The following is a 20206-nucleotide window of genomic DNA, read 5'->3' as shown; positions in this document are numbered from 1 at the left end:
GAGCGCGAAAAACCTTTCGAAAACTTTAAAGAGAGAGAGAGAGAAAGAAATAGTGCCGCCAAAATTCATAAGTAGCCGTTGGCTTCCAACGGTTTTTGGCCTTTCAAAAATTAGTTAAAAGTTTCTTTTTGAAACAGCAATGTTTTAACTATCTTAAACACTTTCTATATAAAAGATTAATTATGAACGAAAGAGGCATTGATGCATCATTTGGTATCTACATATTGAGTTTATAGTTAGATGGAATATTGTAGTTTCAAGATAATAATAATAATAATAATAAATTTTTTAACTTAAATTTACTAAATGCAAGGACAATTTCAAAATTGTAAATTAATTAGTTTTGGTCAAATTGTCCAATGCGAACACTAAATATCCACCATCTTCTTCCCTAATATTATAATTATAACAAAATAAAAGTTTTGGTTGTGTAAATATTTAATTAAAATATGAAATATTTAGAAAAAAGAAATATGTAGTGTTTGCAGGATTAAATCTTATAAATAAAAATGATTTTTCGTTGCCAAACATCCTATTTAGTATATAATTTAATTTTTAAAAAATACAATACAATATTAACTTAATTTAGTGATTCTGGACAGCTCAAATTTTTTAAAGAACTAATTCCTAGTTTCCTTATAAATACTGAAAATTTTCCTCTATTAATTATCTTGCCCATTCCAAAATATCCCCCTCCCTCCTCTCTCCCCTTTTGTCTTTTGTTGTTTGTTGGTTTTAGAGATGGTGAAGAAAACCTTAGGCCGCCAAAAGATTGAGATGGCGAAAATAAAAGATGAGAGCAATCTCCAAGTAACCTTCTCAAAACGCCGGTCTGGTCTTTTCAAAAAGGCTAGTGAACTTTGTACTCTTTGTGGTGTTGAAATCGCCATTATAGTATTTTCACCTGGCAATAAGGTCTTCTCTTTTGGCCACCCTGATGTTGAAAACATTCTCAACCGTTACGTCCACAACACAAAGGATACTTCTCCAACTTGGCAGCTCATTGAGGCTCATCGTAATGCTATTATCCTTCGGCTCAACGCGCAGCTTACTGAGGTTTGGTACCCATTTTCTTTTTCTTCTTCCTTTTTTTTTTCCTATTGTAGAATGAACAATATTACATAAATATTATGTGTGCATGAGTCATTTCTATCAGATGATGAGCCAAATAGAAGCCCAGAAAAAGCGTGGCGAAGAGCTTGACAAAATGAGGAAAGCAAGCCAAGAGCAAAACTGGTGGGAGTCCCCCATTGAAGAACTTAGCCTCCCACAACTCCAGTTTCTGAGATCAGCCATGGCAGAGTTGAAAAAGATCGTGCAAAGGGAAGCTGAGCAACTTATCATTCAGAATACAAATTGCCAGCAGCTTTTCCCTGGGAGTTCAAGCCAAGGAACGAACACAAATTCAAAACAGTTTTTCATTGGGAGTTCAAGTCAAGAAATGGATACAAATCGACAACAGTTTTTTCCTGGGAGTTCAAGTCAAGGAATGGATACAAATCCACAACAGTTTTTCAGTACTGGAAGTTCAAGCCAAGGAATGGATACAAATCCACAACAGTTTTTCACTGGGAGTTCAAGCCAAGGGATGGATACAAATCCACAACATCCACCACAGTTCTTCACTCCCCCACAACATCCACCACAGTTCTTCACTAGAAGTTCAAGCCAAGGGATGGATACAAATCCCTTCACTGGGAGTTCAATCCAAGGGATGGATACAAATCTACAACATCCACCACAGTTATTCACTGGGAGTTCAATCCAAGGGATGGATACAAATCCACAACTTTTCAATGAGAAGTCAAGCCAAGGAATGGATACGAATCCACAACATCCACCACAGTTCTTCACTGGGAGTTCAATCCAAGGGATGGATACAAATCCACAACATTTTTTCACTAGGAGTTCAAGCCAAGGAATGGATACAAATCCACAACACCCACCACAGTTCTTCACTGGGAGTTCAATCCAAGGGACGGATACAAATCCACAACAGTTTTTCACTAGGAGTTCAATCCAAAGGATGGATACAAATCCACAACAGCTTTTCCCTGAGAAGTCAAGCCAAGGAATGGATACAAATCCGCAACAATTTTTCACCGGGAGCTCAATCCAAGGGATGGATAGAAATCCACGACAGCTTTTCCCTGAGAAGTCAAGCCAAGGAATGGATACAAATCCGCAACGGTTTTTCACTGGGAGGTCAATCCAAGGGATGGATACAAATCCACAACAGTTTTTCACTAGGACTTCAATCCAAGGGATGGATAGAAATCCACGACAGCTTTTCCCTGAGAAGTCAAGCCAAGGAATGGATACAAATCCACAACAGTTTTTCACTGGAAGTTCAATCCAAGGGATGGATAGAAGTCCATCATTGTTTTTCATTGGGAGTTCAAGCCAAGGAGGGACTCCTAATTATGAGACAATGAACAACAATATGGCATTCAATGCAAACATGATGGGTGGGGAATACATTGATCCGAATATGATAGCTCCAACTCCAAATTACAATCCTAATCCTCCTGCTGAAGGACACATCAATCCGAACCCTGAGGGATCCGATATTCTTGCTCCAACTTCTCCAACTTCTCCTGGATTTGGTCGTGGGCTTTTCTAGTTAATTAATTTATTTGTGTTGAATAAAAGAAAGAATGGTAGCCACAGTTTAAGTTCTCTTTATGGCTCTATTATAATGTATTTTGGCTTTTGAGTTGGTTCTTGATGTGTAATCTTTTGAATTTGGTTCAAAGACTGTTCCTATTTCTGTTAGATTCGGATACTTATGATGATAAATATAAGGCCTGTTAATTGTCTGCTAAAAATAATAAGAAAGAAAAAGGAGAAGCAAAGAAATAACGAAATAGCAGTTGGCTTCCAATGGTTCTTCGGCTTTCAATATTAATTTCAAGTTTCTTTTTAAAACGGAATAAAACTTATATTTGTATTATAATTCCACTAATTTCTTTCCTACTTTTTTTCCATTCTTTATAATAAAGAAAAATAAAAAAGAGCGGGAAACAAATGGCGCTATTAAAATACAAAAGTAGCCGTTGACTTCTAACAATTCTTCGCCTTTCAAAAATTAACAGAAAGTTTTTTAACTATCTTCTATACTTTCTATACAAAAGCTTAATTATGATCTCTTGGAAGGCTATCTACTTGTATATTTCAATGTGTACCGACTAATTCCATATAAATAAAATGCATACTAATTTATTTATTTATCCCTCCAACTTTATATAATAAAAATCAGTTAATTTTATGCATTTTTAGCCTTTTAAAAATACGTAATTTGTCAAATCATTCCAAAATAGATGAAAAAAATTAATGTTTGTGGATTTACTGACGTAACATACACGTGAATTACTATGTGGATGTCATGTCAGCAAAGTTAAGAAACGTTAATTTTTCTATTTATTTTAAAGTGATTTGATAAATAATACAAATTTAAGGCTAAAAAATTTAATAAAAAATTAAAATAATTTTTTTTTATAAAATTAAAATTCCAAAAATATAACGATTTCCAAAACATCATATCCTAAACTAGTATATAATTTAATTCAAACAAAATACCAAACATAGGAATTTTGACAGGTCAGACAGTTGAAATCTAACTCTTAGTTTCCTTATATTTACTTAATATTTTCTCTATTAATTAGCTTGCCTATTCTTTCCGCGGATATTCCAAAAATTAGTGGAAATTTCCATCTTTTGCCCTCATCTTATAGTTTACTACAAAGAAAATTTTGTCAAAAAACCTTAAAAAATACTTTAAATGAACAAATAATTTTAAAAAAATTTCGAAATGTATTGTTTACGGTGCTGTTAAAAAATATTTATTTTAAACATAAAATTGTAAAGTAAAGACAACATTAAATACATTAATATTATAATATATGAAATATCAATTTTAATATTTTAAGAAATTAATATAAATTATTTATAAAATTTAATCAATATATAAATTATATTTTAGATATTAAAATTACACACATAAATTAATAACAGTTTCAGATGTGATGACATAATTGATTCAAACACAAAATATATTTTCTCCTGTATTATTGTTCTTCTAAGATGCCATGTTAGTAGTACACAACAAGTGAAATGGGTTTTAGCAACCATATTGCAAATACATTAGATATTGTTGACTAAAATTGAAACATATATAAAAACTTAGAGATAATTAGCTAAGTTTAATTTTCAAAGTGCTAATTTCAATGACAAATGTAAATTTTGAATTTTGCACATAATAATAAAATAAATTGTTATTAAATATTTTAATAGTAGTAACAAATTTAATTATCTATTTATTAATTATAACGATATTTAAATGTTGTTACTTAATTTATAGAAACACTAAACTAACAATAAAGTTTGTTATTACTAATTTTAAATTTTATATTTAATGATAAGGTAATTTATTATTATTAGGTAGTTTATTATTAAATTTTAACTTTTACATGGTGCCATACATAATTTTCTTTTACCTAATTTCGTTTCATTATTAATAATATGGTGGAACATAGTGTGAGCCTGTAAATGTATTAACTTTCGAAACCATAATAGTGCACATTGTAATTTCGTTCTTAAATTAGTATTAAATAGTTTATTTATTAATATTTTGGTGCATTTCAACTCGTCTCCATTAATATCGACTTGTATCAATAGGTATCAATTTATGCTAATTCATTTAAAATTTTGATATTTTAATTAATTTTTAATTTTTTTATCTTAACCATTTTAATTTTCTATAATCACATTTAAAATTAATAGCTAAATTTAATTATTCAATGTAATTAATAATATATAAATATGATAAATATATTTATATGAATGTAATTAAGATATATTTGCATGTATATATAATATATAATTTATTAATGAATTATAAATTATACTCTAAATATTTCTATCAAAAATATTTAAATGTGTATATAATTTGTCAAGAAATTAAAAATTAAACTACAAGTGATTGCTTGTCTATGAAAAATATTTAAAACATCTACAAACTCGAAACGGTACATCTAAACATGCCGGTAATGGTATGTACTAATTCCAAGATAAAAATGATATGCTTACAGGTACCATATTTATTACCTTAATAGAAATATCCCTTTGAACTCTACCACAACATGATGATGTAACACAAAACCAAGACGAATACACGAAATTCTAAAGATACGTTTTAAGTTTTTATTATTAAACACTAAAGTTTAACTTGTATAGAGTGATGGTTAAAACTTTTGTCACACATTTGTTTGACACGAGTTTAAACCCTGTCACCCCCACCCCCAATATTCTATATAAAAAAACAAATTTTGAACTTTTTTTGCATTCTCCACGTCTATTTTATACTCCATGTTTAGAGTTTGTAGTTGTCTCTCCCAACAATGTCGTCTCCAAGGTTCAAACTTGCATCTTCCCTTGGAAATGCAAACTGCCTTACCATTGCACCCAACACTTGTTGGTACAAAAGTTTAACTTTATTACTTAATAATTAGCGTAAATTTTTTTTGCCGATTTCAATCAATAATAATAAACATAAACCAAACATTATCAATAGACATCGGCATTGTTGCCAGTGCAGGAGAACATAGGTTCGAGTGCATTGAAACACATTATCCTCCTATTTAAGGGCTGGAGAGGGGTTATAGGTAGTTCTAATCATTGTATCAAAAAGAGAAAATATGATAAAAACCTATAATGAAATAAATGTTCAAAAGAATAACATATTTTTTTAAGGAAACATAATTAAATTAAAGCGACAAAAAGCCAACAAACATAATAACCAACCGAGATATGGACCTCTAAGACTCGATCTGATAGGCTTATCCCATACCATTGAACCTATTGTCCAACAATCTCAGCAAAAAGCATCTCAAAATTAGCATAAACTAGCGCAGGCAAAGAAGCATGTTTAAACCAACTCATATAATTTATCTAACCTTATAAATGATATTTTGGGTATATATTTCTTGTACCCAAAATATCATTTATTTATTTCAATTAATTAATTAGTTAACTTAAATATATTATTTTTCCAACCCAATTCTAATTTCGTTAAAGTCATAATAACTATGCCATACTAGAATATATTATATTAATTTAATTAACTTGCTCTCATGGAATTATGATCACTAAAATTAATTTAATTTCAACTCCAAACTTCAATTATTTACTTGCAAATTAATTAAATAATAATTCAAAGACATTAATTTATTTATCTAGTCATCTCTTTTTCATAGCGAGAAAATACATTCATCGCAGATAGTGATACATGCGGTCTATTTCTCTAGTTCATCATTTCACAATTTTTTATATCATTGATTAATGTAAATAATCAAGGTTGTACCAAGCTAGCGAAGGGACCAACTGGATACATATAATTAGGGATCAAATAATTTGTAATTAAGATTCATCTTTTCATCTATTAATTACAACATTATTTAGTCATGGAGTCATACCACTAAAGTACCATGACTAAATTGTCCCCATTATATATCATTACGAAAACTACTACATTAAGTGCTTTTCCGAGGACCTTATCATATGTGTGTTACCCTCATAAGATATCCTTGATCTATTTGGGATAAAATTCATTATCCTAATATGATCATATTTTATATCATGGTAATCACTACATCTTCCTACATAAAAAGTCAATTACCAACGATTAGTAATTAAATCATTCGTCTTTAGACAAATGACCCATGGTCACGTTACTTTTCATATATCATGAAATACCAATGAGAGGATATTATTTACCCTTTATTGGGCTATGAATTCCACTATTGTAAGTGAACCTATGTCATGTAAAAGCCGTATATCCAATGTACCAACGTTCGACTCTATTACCAATTGAACTTAAACTTTTATACATCAAAGTATACGAGTCACATACACATAGTCCATCACTTACTCAGGATTAATGTAAATCACACTATGAACACCATAAGTGAATAAATCAATAAACTAATCTAGGATGTATCCTCATCAAGTCATGTCCTATGTATTATTAGTGCAGTCAGTCACATCCATGTCTTTATCTTCTGAAAGTCATCCGCTTCGATACCCAAGACAAGATATCTCCCAATTGGGACTTGATAGATGGTGTAATAGTATTTCAATTTACTTGCTCAATTTCTATTATACTACGAACTTGTCTAGATTATCTACTAATACAAGTTGCCTTCTAGTATTACAATCCGACCACATAATACAACTTAGTATTAGTTAAATGCTAGATAATCAATAAGCTAATATTTGCTTTCATTTTTTGTGTGCAAAAACAATTTGAGGACATTATAGAAAAGATATTAATGATAATGATAGAATCTATTAAATCAATTTTTTTGGAAAATTACATATACATAAAGTACATAAACAATATCACTACACTAAAGGCATTAAATGACACTAGATCATGACGTAATCTTGTATAAGATATTGTAATGAGCAATATATCCTCATTCATACTATTAGGCTTGTCTTTCTTCAATATAAGAAAAATTATAGTATCATTAAGCTCTACAGAGAACTCACCTCGTTCATGCCACCCACAACACTGTGAAAAAATGTGTAACATCCCGATTTTGGGCTTAGTCGGAACAGTGGTTTCGGGACCACAAATCCGATGAGAAAAATTTCATTTTTATTATACTTTTATGGTCTACGATTTCACAGAATGATTTTTTTGAAAATTTCATTCGAAAATTTCGACGTTTGGGCATGCAATTTAGTAAAAAGGACTAAATTGTAAAAAGTATAAAAGTTGAGTTTTATATGTTAGAGGTGTCTAAAAATCATGAAATTTTAAATGGGAGGTCTTTAAATGATAATTAAACCATTTTATAACCTGTTGGACAAAAATGGCCTTGGTTGGGTAAAATTTGAAAGAATAGTAAAAAGGGCATTTTGGTCATTTAGGGGTAAAATGAATTAAAAGACAAATTTTAAACCCCAAATGTGTCACTTTCTTCTTGCTACAACAGAATGTACCAAGAGCAGCCATGGTTAGGGTTTGGCCAAGCTTCCAAGCTTAATAGTAAGTGATTCTGAGCTCCGTTTTTAATGTTCTATGTATTTTTGAAATCCCGGTAACATGATTTGCTCATTTCTACCATTATTTTGAATTAGGATTTATGTTTAAAAATTTACCCATGAATGATACGCATGTATTTTGATGTTTAATGGTAGAATATGAAGCTTGAAATTGTGTTAAACAACTTTTGCTAAGCGATTTTACGTGAAAACGAGTAAAACGACATAATCGATATAAATACCTAATGTTCATAAGTACATGTTAGAGTGAGAATTTGATGTTTCCATAGAAGGTAAAAATTATCAGTATGTTATCATAAGAAAATAGGAAGAAGTTTAATTTCCGAACCTTGGGGAAAAAGTACAAATATGCAAAAGTTTAGGGGTCAAAATGAAAATTTGTAAAAATATGATTTTTAGACCCATATGAATAGTGTGACTAATTAGTAGGCTAAATGTGATATTATAGATCAAGGAAATCGAGATTTGGGCTTAAATCGAGAAAATACAAGGTTATGGACTAGAATGGTAAATTGCCATTTCTAGATCCGAGGTAAGTTCGTACGGTTAAATTTTTAAATTTCAATATTATTTTATGAATAATGATTAATATTTATTTATGTTAATTGTTGAAAATAAGTAAATTATATACAAAAGTTACGAAATTGAACTGAGTATTTTGGAGGAACGAAACGCAGGAAATGAGTACGATCGTTCAATGAAAAAGATGAATTGACGGTAAATTACCCAAGTAAATCGAGATTCAGCATTTCTTTTGAATTCTCATGTTTGCTTTTCGTTTAGCTCTTACGAGCTTTCGTTAACTCATATGAGTTTTAGTTAACCCTTTTGGGGTTTCAGTTCAGCTCTGATGAGCTTTAGTTAGCCTTCGGGCTTCCATTTAGCACTTATGTGCTTCAGCTAGACTTCGGGCTTCAGATCACGATGTACTCAAATTCGTAAGTCGTTCCTTGAATGAACAAGTTGGTAAGTCGTAATGTGGAAAAATAAATTTAAGTAATGTTATCATTATTATTATTGAGCTTCATTGTGAAAATGAGTAAGGGATCCATGAAATGGTAAGTTCATGATAGTTGGAAATGATCTTATGATAGTGATCATTATATGTACCAAAATAGATTTGGATAGCAGCATTTTTCCAACTTTGAAAATCCACTAAAAATAGTGGAAATTTATTTAGAAGCTTAATAAAATATGAAATTAAATCTTAATCACATAAAGGAAATGGTGAAACAAAACAATTCTGTATCATGAAATATTTGAATTCTTGTGAGACAGAGTCAGAGTGATTCTAGACTCCCCTGTCTCAACTTTGGAAAACCACTAGAAATTGTACAAAAATAATTATTAGTTAAAATTCATATTAGTGAAATACTAAATGAGTTTAATTTCAGGAGAAAGCGATAGGAACATTATCCGAGTCTCATACTATGAGATAATTAAATTTTAGTGAAGAAAGGTCGAAGCTGTCAAATAGCAAAATAGGGGATACGTTAAATAATAAACTGTACTTATTGGCTAGACTAAAAATTCTAAAAATTTTATGGTGAAAAGATATAGAGTCTAGTTTCTGGAAAAATTTACAGATCTTAATTTGAAGTTTCGTAGCTCCAGATATAAATGATTTAGTGACTATGACTCAAGAAAATAGCTTAACCAGAACATGTGTAAATGTACAATTGGGATAGTTTTACTATGGAAAGCATGTTAGTAAATTGCTTATTATTTTCATGTGATCTTACTAAGCGTAAAACTTACCTCCTCCTTTTCATTTCTTTTAGTGTTTTCAGGTTAGCTCGGGGTTGGAGATCGTCAGAGGCAGCATCACACTATCAAGCCAACACCTTGAGGGTATAAACAAATATGCTAGAATTATCAAGTGAGTGTCATGTATAGGGACCTGGTTTTATAACATGTGTTATTATAATTTGGCCAAATATATTGGTCTTTAGTGAGCTAATGACTCTGACTTATAAATCTAGCTATTCATGTTATGTCTGATATTGGTGATGTGCATATGCTTGTTTACCATGCATGGTTGGTAATATGTTATGTGTTGTTATGGGAATGCATTGCTTGTGTCTTGATTGTGGATATATATAATTACTCAAATATGCCATGTCAATTGTTATGAAATGTATAAGTGTGTGTAGGTAATTTAGGGTGACAATTGGCTTGGAAAATAGCCTTGAAATTGTCCACATGGATAGATACACGGGCGTGTGTCTAGGCCGTGTGTGACACGCGGCTTAAGCACACAGGCGTATGCCTTGGCCGTGTGACCCTAACTTGTTCATGACCAAATGGACAAAGAGCTCCATGGGCACAGGATACGGGCGTGTCCCAAGCCACACGGACGTGTGTGACCACACGGCCCAATCCACACTGGCGTGTGACTCTTTGAAGCAAGAAAATTTAGTTAAGTTGCCCAAAGATTTTCAAAGTTCTTGGTTTAGTCCCGAACCACCTCAATGTATGTTATAGGTTTTGAAGACCTATATAAGGGACAATATGCATGTGTTCGAGATATTTTAATTTTTGGTGATAATTTTGTGGCCCGATTTTGCATGTTGTGAATGTTTAAGTCCAGTAACGCCTTGAACTCTATCCCGGCGTTGGATACGGGTGAGGGGTGTTACAAAATGTTTGCACCAATAAGAAGCTAACACGTCCGATAAAAAGTCGAATTCAACTTATCAGGACCCAATGCCTTGTTAGGATGCATATCCATTATTGTCGTGTGAAATTCTACCAAGTTAAATGGTGCCAAAAATCTTTCATTCTAGCCTTGTGCAAGACACCTATGATGTTGGATCTAGTGCCCTAAGTGTAGTATTTTCGTCTAAGTACACTTGTAATTTGTCGAATAAATTAATTAATAAAATTATTCATTAATTAATATACTTTGTATTATTATCCTCAAATAGTTTTTGCACATAAAGCAAAATAGAAGAAAATGTTATTCATTGGTTGTCTAATTTATAAACTAATACTAAGCAGTATTACAAGGTCGAATCATAGTACGAAAAGACAACTTGTATTAATTGACAAACCTAAACATCTTCTTAGTCTAATCGAAAATGAGCATCAATTGAAAGACAAATATATTGTCTATCAAGTCAAATTGGGGAAATGTCTTGCCTTGGGCATCGGAGTGAATGACTCTTAGAAGATAAAGACATAGGTGTGACTGACTAGACTAACAGTACATCAAACAGGACTCAAGCAGAATACATCTTGAATCTGTTTATGGATTTATTCACTTGTGACATTCAAATAGATTAGGAACTGAAGCGTGACTCGTACACTTTGATGTAAGTAAAAGCCTAAGTTCAAATAGATTAGGAACTGAAAGTTGGTGCATTGGGTGTACAACTTTTGCAATATGTAGTATCATTCACAATAGTGGAATTCATAGCCCAAGACATGGGTAAATACTATCCTCTTACTGACATTACATGGTTGATGAAAAGCAAGCGTGGCCACGGGTCGTTCGTCTTTGTAATGAATGATTTGATTACTATTTAATAGTAATTGACTTTTCATGAAGAAAGATATAGTACTTACCATAAGATAAAATAAGATCATATAGGGAGAACGGATATTATCCTAAAGAGATCAAGATGTCCTATAAGGGTAACACACTTATGACAGGGTCATTAGACGAGCATTGCGTAATTGCTTTCGTAATGTTATGTTGTTAGAAAGAGCGCAAACATGATACTATAGTGGAATAACTGTGTGACTAAATGAGTTTATATTTAATAAGTGAAAAGTCAAAACTTAATTATAAATCATTTGAGCCATAATTGCATATGTCCAATCGGTCCTTTTACTAGTTCATGAAACCATAAATGAATTGCACGTTTGAATAGAAATGAGCGAAATGAATAGAAATAGAGAAATGAAAAACATTCAAGAATTATTATGGTTTTCCCCGAAATAGAGAAATGAAATCATTTGGAAATGAATGTTAAATGAAAATGAGAAATGATATATTTGAAAATGTTCATAGATTACTCAGAAATGATCAGAAGAATGAGTTTATGTTTTTGAGCTGTTTTAAAGCCCGAAAATGAAAATAAACCATTCAGTCATATTGAACATGTTGAGTAGTGAAATATTAAATAGATTTTCTCAAAATTTTACTAGGGGTAAAACCATCAAAATTTTACTAAGTGTAAAATTGTTAAAATTTTTTCAGGGGTAAAATTGGGATGATAAATATTTAATATAAATATATTGAAGTTTATTTTGGGAAATAGAAAGACGGAATCGGATTGGATCAAATTACAAAATACTAAGTCCAAAAGTCAAGAAAGTACTCGTAATTGGATCCAATATGAGAGAGACCCAAAACCCTTCATGTAACATGAAGGGGTGACAACCCTAATAGAATTACTAAGGTGTGTTGTCCACCCCACTCCTACTCTAAGTAAGAAGTTGTTTTTCTATTTGGAATAAACCACTACAACTCAACAAGGGTTTTACTTTCTCTTCTATAAATAGATGACACCAGTAAAGCTATTTACACAACTTTAAGAGATTGTTACTTTACCGAAAAATAGAGAGAATTTATTCTCAACTATTAAATATATTTTTCTAGAATAACAATTCTACCATTTTCTATTAAAAGAAGAGAGAATTTTTGTTTTCATCCCAAAAAGAAAAGAAAAATTTTTCTAGTTATGTGTTTTGATTCAATTGGCTCGAGCCCACACTTGAAGCAGCTTGTTGTATGAAAATAGCGAAGAAAACCAATTGGTTGAAAGCTGAAAATGTAATACCCCGACAGAGACTCAATATCAAGTTACTATTTGGCATATTAGTTAAGTCAAAGGTAGGTTTAAGTAAGTAAAGTATTTGTTTTGGCTGAATGGCGTACTCTATAGGATTCATCATCTGGCAAACTCCAACTTTCAGCAAACTCTAGGGTTTGGCTGACTCTTTTGTTATGTATCCGCCCACCCCAAATGTTTTGGGTGAACTCGTTAAGTTCACAATTTTAATAGATTTATTTCTATATTTAGTGCATATTATGATGACTTAATTAGTAATGTTGGGTTTAGTTGAGACCTAGTTAGAACTGAACTAGAATGCTATAGATGATTAGATTTAAAACTTGTTAAGTGCATTTAACCACAGGAATTAAGGGTGTTTGTGGGATTATCTGATTTTTCCACTAAACCTTGTCTCTGTTGCATTAGTATCTAAGGATATTTTTGGCCATCATGAGTCACATTTACATCTTCTTCTTCCTTGAATTATTCTATAAGTTTCTGGAAAACCTTAAAGTAGAAAACTTCATCGATGAGGGTTTTCAATGTTTAGTAAGCACCTATGTTTGTATCAGCTTACTAGTAATTTCTGGTAAACCCTTAGGTTGTTATAAAAAAAATTCACGTGTTTATAGTATTGCATGCATAGATCTTAGAATTATTCATGAAGAAAGAAACTTCTTGATTGTAGGTTGTTGGATATTGATTCTTGCATGTATATTAAGTTTTGATAGTTTAATAATTTGACAAGGATATTTATCTTTCTTTCAGCTCAAGAAGCTAACAAATGACTCAGCAACAAAGGCAAATAACCTGCTAAATAGATAACTATAGTAGATTTTGTGTTGAGTTCATTCTTACTTCCATGTCTTGTAAATTCTATTGTTGTATAAATTGTGTAAGGTAAGTGATGGTCGTGAAACTAACTAAAAATTCGACTTAAGGCAAGCGCATCTATCGAACAGTAGTATAGTTATGGTGAGACCGAAAATATCGTATCCACGAGGACTAAAAGTACTAGTAATTACTATAGTATCCCTAATTTATGTTAATATCCATTTTGAGACTAAAAACAACTAACTCTAGGTTGATTAATTGAAATCTCTTTCTAATTAAAACCCATATAGTCGCATTAACTCGATCTATGGATTCCCTTATTAGATTTTACTCTAATCTAGCAGATTTATGTCGTCCTATCTCTAGGATTGCATGCAACTTCGCTTAATTATGAATGATCTACTCGTAAACAGGGACTTTTCCTCCACTGAATAAGCAAACGAAAGACCTGAATTAATATCCTGAAATATTAAAGCAAGGATTAAAATTCACAATAAAGAATAAGAACAAGTATTTATCATATAAATCAAAGAGTAATAAGATTCGTCCTAGGTTTCATCTCCCTTAGGTATTTAGGGAATTTAGTTCATAATAATAACGATGGAAAACATCTCAAAGTATGGAAAACAACAAAACATAAAGAACCCAAAGAACTTCTAGGAAATTGGATGAAAATCTTCAGTCTTGATGCAGATCCTGTCCCAGATATGATTCCAATGGCTGTTCTTGAGTATTTTTCTACCTTATACTTTGTGTGTCCCTTTTAATCCTCTTCTCAAGTGTTTATATAGGCTTTAGAATGCTTCAAAACCCTCAAAAGTGGCCTTTTTCGAGTAGAACTAGACTTGGGCTCGACAGGGACACGACCGTCTGCCCCGCCCGTGTGCAAGTGCTCAAGCTGTGTGTAATTCTGAATTGGTTTCTAATCGACACGGCCATGACACACGGGCGTGTGGTCTACCCGTGTGCCTCACACGGGTGTGTGGTTTACCCGTGTGGAAGTGCCTAGGTCATGTGAAACACTATCTTAAGCTCAATTTGTCTGTTTTTGGCCCGTTTCTTGCTCTTTTTGCTATTCTAAGCTCTCCTAAGTATAAAACATGAAATTAAAGGATTAGGAGCATCAAATTCACTAAAACCAAGGAAAAACCATTCATAAATATGCCAAGCATGGGGTAAAAATATATATATTATGGTTTATCAAATATCCCCACACTTAAGCATTTGCTTGTCCTCAAGCAAAATCCTCAACTCACAATTAAAATAAATTCTTCTCAACTTATAATTCTCATTTATAATGTTTCAAAACAATCCACAAGCAGTCATACATTGAAAATTTAACTAAAAGAACATTAAAGTTTCAAATAGTCAAAGTTGAGTATTTTAATCATAAAATTATAGGCATCCCCCTTTATCTAAGTAATTATCTTTAATTCCAAATTGACAATGGTTGACATCCTCACTAAAGGTTCACTCAAATCACTCAATGTGTTTAAGGTTCAATGATTAAGCACTCATTAGTCAAACATGAAAAGTTATTACCATAAGCTTGCATGAAAATCAAATCTCCACCACTATAAATGAGATGATACACAAATCAAAAGGTTTTTGAAGGGTTGTAATGGGGCTTTGGGTTAAAGGTGTAGATACAGGCTGAAAAAGATGTTAGGATTGAGATTAAATTGATAAATTACTTAACTGGAAAAGTAACTAACATCAATTGAATAAACATGAACTTCTTCTCAGAATATGGAATTAAATACTTAAGCTCAAAAACAAAGAATTACTACCAATATGTATGTATGTATGTATGTATGTATGTATGTATGTATGTTTTTTTTAAGAATAAGAACAAATATGAGAGAGAATTATACGATTCGAATGAAAGAACATAGTTAGGCAATTAATCAAATCAAATCTCGACAAAAAGGGAATTAATAATATAGGAAAAATTCTCAACGAATCAAAAAGTATGATATAGGGGTTAAAATTTAAGGTAAAATTTTAAAAAATAGTTTGTTAAGCTCAAAGGGGTTCACTAAGGGTTAATTATGAGGGTAGGCTTTTTATGGGGTAAATGGGTTAAAACCTAAGTGCCTTTATCATTTTAGTATATGAAATCAAATGTGTGGTCTCGACATGTATAATCGATGCAAGTTCTAGAATAAAAAATCAATGTTGACACACTCATAACCAATAAAATCAGCGAGCAAGAAAGATATATGCTCTAAAAAGCTCAAAATCTCATGAAAATTATGGGTATTTGATGTCAATCCTGTAAATTCAAAACTTCAAGATAATACCTCAATTCAAGGAAACAACCTAGCGATTTTACTTCCCAAAAATTTCAACTTATCATACTTGATTCTTTAATGTCTTAAAGTTTAAACAATCAATGCACAGTTACCTATGATTTAATTTAAAAACACGTCAATAAAAATCATAAATCAATCAAAAAATGTACTCTAATAATGGTATGAGAAAATTATTTGAGAACAAAATAAAAATTCAGGGATTTCTAATAATCACATAAATAACCTCCCCACACTTAAGATGTACATTGTCTTCAATGTACAAAGATAAATAATAAGAATATACGTATAATATCAGAAGAGAGGGAGAGAAGCGAAACTGCCCTGAATATTTGGATGAGATCCTTGGAGTAGCGAGAGAGAGAATTGTAGATGAGGCAAATGAAAGGCATGATTCTGAGTTACTAATAAGAAAATAAACACCATTATGGAACACAATTAAGGGATAAGTCGATAATAATCATAAAGATAAGCAGAGTTTTAAAATATAAAACATAAGTCTTCAAAAATAAATAAGAGACAAAATAAAATAAAAATAAAAATAAAAATAATAGTAAAGTATAGGGACTCAAAGGTCTTCACCATCAGATGCCTCGTGGGTCGACGATGCCGAAGGAGAGATATGGATGTGGTGGCAAATCTGTCGAAGAGTGACATCGATACTGTCGAACCACTCAAAGCATCACTGCTCAAAGCGAATGAATCGCTCGGATAAATCTGTCAAAGTGGCAGCAGGAGGTCGGTGACGCGGTGGTGGTGGTGGTGGTGGGTCCTTGTGAGGGGGAGGGACATCGTCAGTAATGTTCTCTGGCTTATCCTGGTCAGCAGGGTGAACGAGTCTGAACTGAGGGGGTCGACTCCACGGCGCCGCTCTATCATTCTCATTTGGATCATGCTGGAAATTCCCTGAAGAGACATATGGCCGACTAATATGAGTGTCGATTACATCTCTGGAGTGTCGAAGAGGCTGAAGTGTCGAACGAGGTGAGTTACGTAAGGGCCAAGGCAGATGGGGCCCCTTCTATGGTGATCCGTCTGGTGGCGAAAGGCGAGGACGATAAAATATGCCAAGTCAAATACATGGCCAGTCGCCATGCTCCACAAGAAGTACGCGTCAGTAGTGCTAACTACTCCGGTGCTCTCTCTCCTCCCAGTCAAAGTGTGAGCCAAGATGGCAAGAATGTAGCTTAGTGCTAGAGGGAGAGAAGTCGCCTTCGAGCGACTTGCATCATAGGGAACCATGCTCACCTTAAGGTTGGTCCAACAGCAAGATGGCAAATAGTGTATGTAACGGTGAAGCTATAGAAAATTCTCTGAAGCCATGAACTCCTCCGTGTAGAGGCCCAAAGCAGCTCTAAACTCGGGTACACTCATATGCCTGACAAGTCCACCAAGTCTAAAAACAATAGTACCAGCCTCGTCATGTGTATTCATCACATATTGTAGGTGGAAAGTAGTGCAGAACCCCAATGTTAGCTCTGAATAGGTAGGATCGATGATTGAAAAGAACTGATCCCACGGGGCAGTATCGAGATGGAAACGAACTGGGTGAGCAAGTTGGACCTGTTCCAAAGCGGCCCAGTCAATATATCGGCCCACTCGTAGAAGCTGAAACAGGTCGTCTTGTAGGCTAGAGGAGAACCGAAGTAGTGGGTGACAGGCTTCAGTCGAGGTGCTCAAGGAGGTTGTGCCAGGACCCTTCTGCTTTTTCGAAGCTAGAACATCAATTTTCCTACCTCGTGTGTTTGTCATTATAAGCCTACAAAATTAGAAGAAAGGACTAATAAGAAAAATAAATTTAGTATTGACATAGAATCCAAAGAATTCATTATAGTAATCCATTCGTAAAACTGTATATCTGAATATTAAAAATGTATAAAATTCAAAAGTGAAAAATCAAATGACAAAGGATCGAAAAGGACGATGCAACAAACATTAAAATATGAGTAATAACTCAATATACTAAACGCATTAGCAAGAGACGGATATGACTAAAATAATGAACTAAACATGGAGTATTAAGAATGAAATAAAAGGGAACAATAGTAGCAATAGAGTTAAAATAATAAGAAGAACTAACCTAAACTAGTATTTATCAACATAGAAATTATCAAAACCAACTCCAAATCAAAATAATACGCATAAATGAAAGAAAATAAACAAAAATAAATAAAGAATAGAATAGAAATAAAGTGAAAAATAAAATTTAAGAATAAAAATAAATGAAATAAAAAAAGAAAAACAATGGTGGAATGGCCAACCGATGGGGTGTATGGTGGTCAACGACGGTAAACAAGGAGGGCACGGACGTGGGCGCTAGGTTGTGTGGCGTGAAGGAGGGCGAGGTTGGGTTGGTTGGAAGGGGGAACACGGGCGTGGGGGCTAGGCCGTGCGGCGCGAAGGAAGTTGAGGGTGAAAGGGAAAAAGAAAGGAGGGGAAAGAGTGTTCGCGCAGGATAGGGGAAGGAGGGGGTTGAGGGTGAGGATAGGGCTGGTTTGAGTTTTGGGGCAAGCGGCGATGGCTGTAGGTGGGAGTGCTGGTAACAGTCGGCGGCTAGGGTTGGGAGATTTTGGGAAAAAAGAAGAAGAAAATAAAAATTAGGGTTTGGGAGATTTTAAAGGGGCACGACCGTGTGAGACTTGTGTTAGGCCACACGGTTGTGTCACACGCCCGTGTGGCTCGAGTTTAGCCCGTGTTTGTCGTAAAAGTTGAGTGTATAATCATCACACGGCCTGGGGACACGCCCGTATGTCCAGGCTGTTGGTGCACACGGCCGCGTCGAACGGCCGTGTGCCATGTCCTTCGCTTCTCCCATGCTCGTGTAGTATACCACATGCCCATATGTTCGACCATATGGCCGTGTGACTTGCTCTTATGGCTCCCTAACTTATTTAAAATTTGAAAAATTAGCTCTAGATTTCACACGGCCTAGGACACGGCCGTGTGTGTTACATGGTCGTGTCGCATAGCCTTGTGGATCGAATTCATGGTCATGTGGCTCTATATTTGGGGAATTTTTAGCCCTGTTTCCACACGGCCAAGGACACACCTGTGTGTGCAAGTCGTGTGGGCCACTGTACCTGTACAAAAACAGTAAAAATAGCTAAAATAAACTAGTTAGTGGTGTTAGTGCTTGGGTTACCTCCCGAGAAGCACTTATTTAAAGTCTAAGCTCGACTTACCTTAATTTCGTGTGATTACGGCAGATCACGGAATCGAGACTCCTCTTTCTCATTATCAATTCTATTATCCACATAAAGTTTAAGTCGAGTAATATTTATCTTAAAGGTGCCGAATTGAGAATGATTTACCTCGACTGTACCGTATGGGAAAATATTCAGTACCGTAAAGGGAGTCGCTCCGTTTGTATTAAGCTTTGAACTAGCAATTCGAGGGTCCTGTTCATCTAACAATACCTTATCCTCACCTTAAATTTCGTTGTTTCATCTTCACGTTTATCGAGGTGTCACTTTAATTCATCGTGTGCTTTTGGTTTCTCCTTGACATGTGTTCGCCATTCATCTAGTTCATCGATCTGAAGCCTTCGTTCTTCATAAGTCACTCTGTTTTTGTTGGGTGGATTAGAATGAGGCTCCATCACGTTCTTTCTAGGGGATTCCTGCAAAGGAGTTTGAGTTGCAGCATTATTCAAGTGAATAGAACTTAAACAATCGTCTCAATTACTAGATATTTTTGCAGAATCACGAGCTTGAAGCTTAATCGTGTCATCACCTATATGAAGTATCAATTCACCTTTGCCAACATCAATAATAGTTCTAGCAGTTTCTAAAAAGGGTCTTCCTAAAATTAAAGGCATGTTACTATCCTCTTCCATGTCTAGAACAACAAAATCAATTGGGAATATAAATTTATCAATTTTAACAAGTACGTCTTCAATAATACCTCTAAGAAATCTAATTGTTTTATCTGCTAATTGAATGTTCATCCTAATTTGTTTGGGTTTCCCAAGACCAAGTTGTTTAAACATTTTATAGGGCATGACATTAATACTTGCCCCTAAATCAGCCAAAGCATTGTTAATGTTTAAACTACCAATTAAGCAAGGAATTGTAAAACTCCCTGGATCCTTCAACTTGTTGGGTAGTTTATTCTGTAGAATGGCTGAGCAAACTGCGTTCAACTCCATATGCAACGCATCATCCAACTTCCGCTTATTTGCTAAAAACTCTTTTAAAAATTTAACTGCGT

At 33.5% G+C, this 20206-nt stretch overlaps 1 protein-coding gene across 1 annotated transcript; it reads left to right on the top strand.

Moving 5' to 3' along the window:
• Positions 1-724: 724 nt before the first annotated feature.
• LOC107925389 (myocyte-specific enhancer factor 2A) lies at positions 725-2776 on the top strand. Its single transcript, XM_016856053.2, has 2 exons — positions 725-1056; positions 1157-2776. The coding sequence occupies exons 1-2, from the start codon at positions 742-744 to the stop codon at positions 2621-2623; spliced, it is 1782 nt and encodes a 593-aa protein (XP_016711542.2). The 5' UTR covers positions 725-741; the 3' UTR covers positions 2624-2776.
• Positions 2777-20206: the final 17430 nt, after the last annotated feature.

Source organism: Gossypium hirsutum, chromosome A01, assembly GCF_007990345.1.
Source record: "Gossypium hirsutum isolate 1008001.06 chromosome A01, Gossypium_hirsutum_v2.1, whole genome shotgun sequence".
NCBI lineage: Eukaryota > Viridiplantae > Streptophyta > Magnoliopsida > Malvales > Malvaceae > Gossypium > Gossypium hirsutum.
The sequence above is the reverse complement of the archived record's forward strand: the minus strand, read 5'-3'. Positions and strand labels throughout refer to the sequence as shown.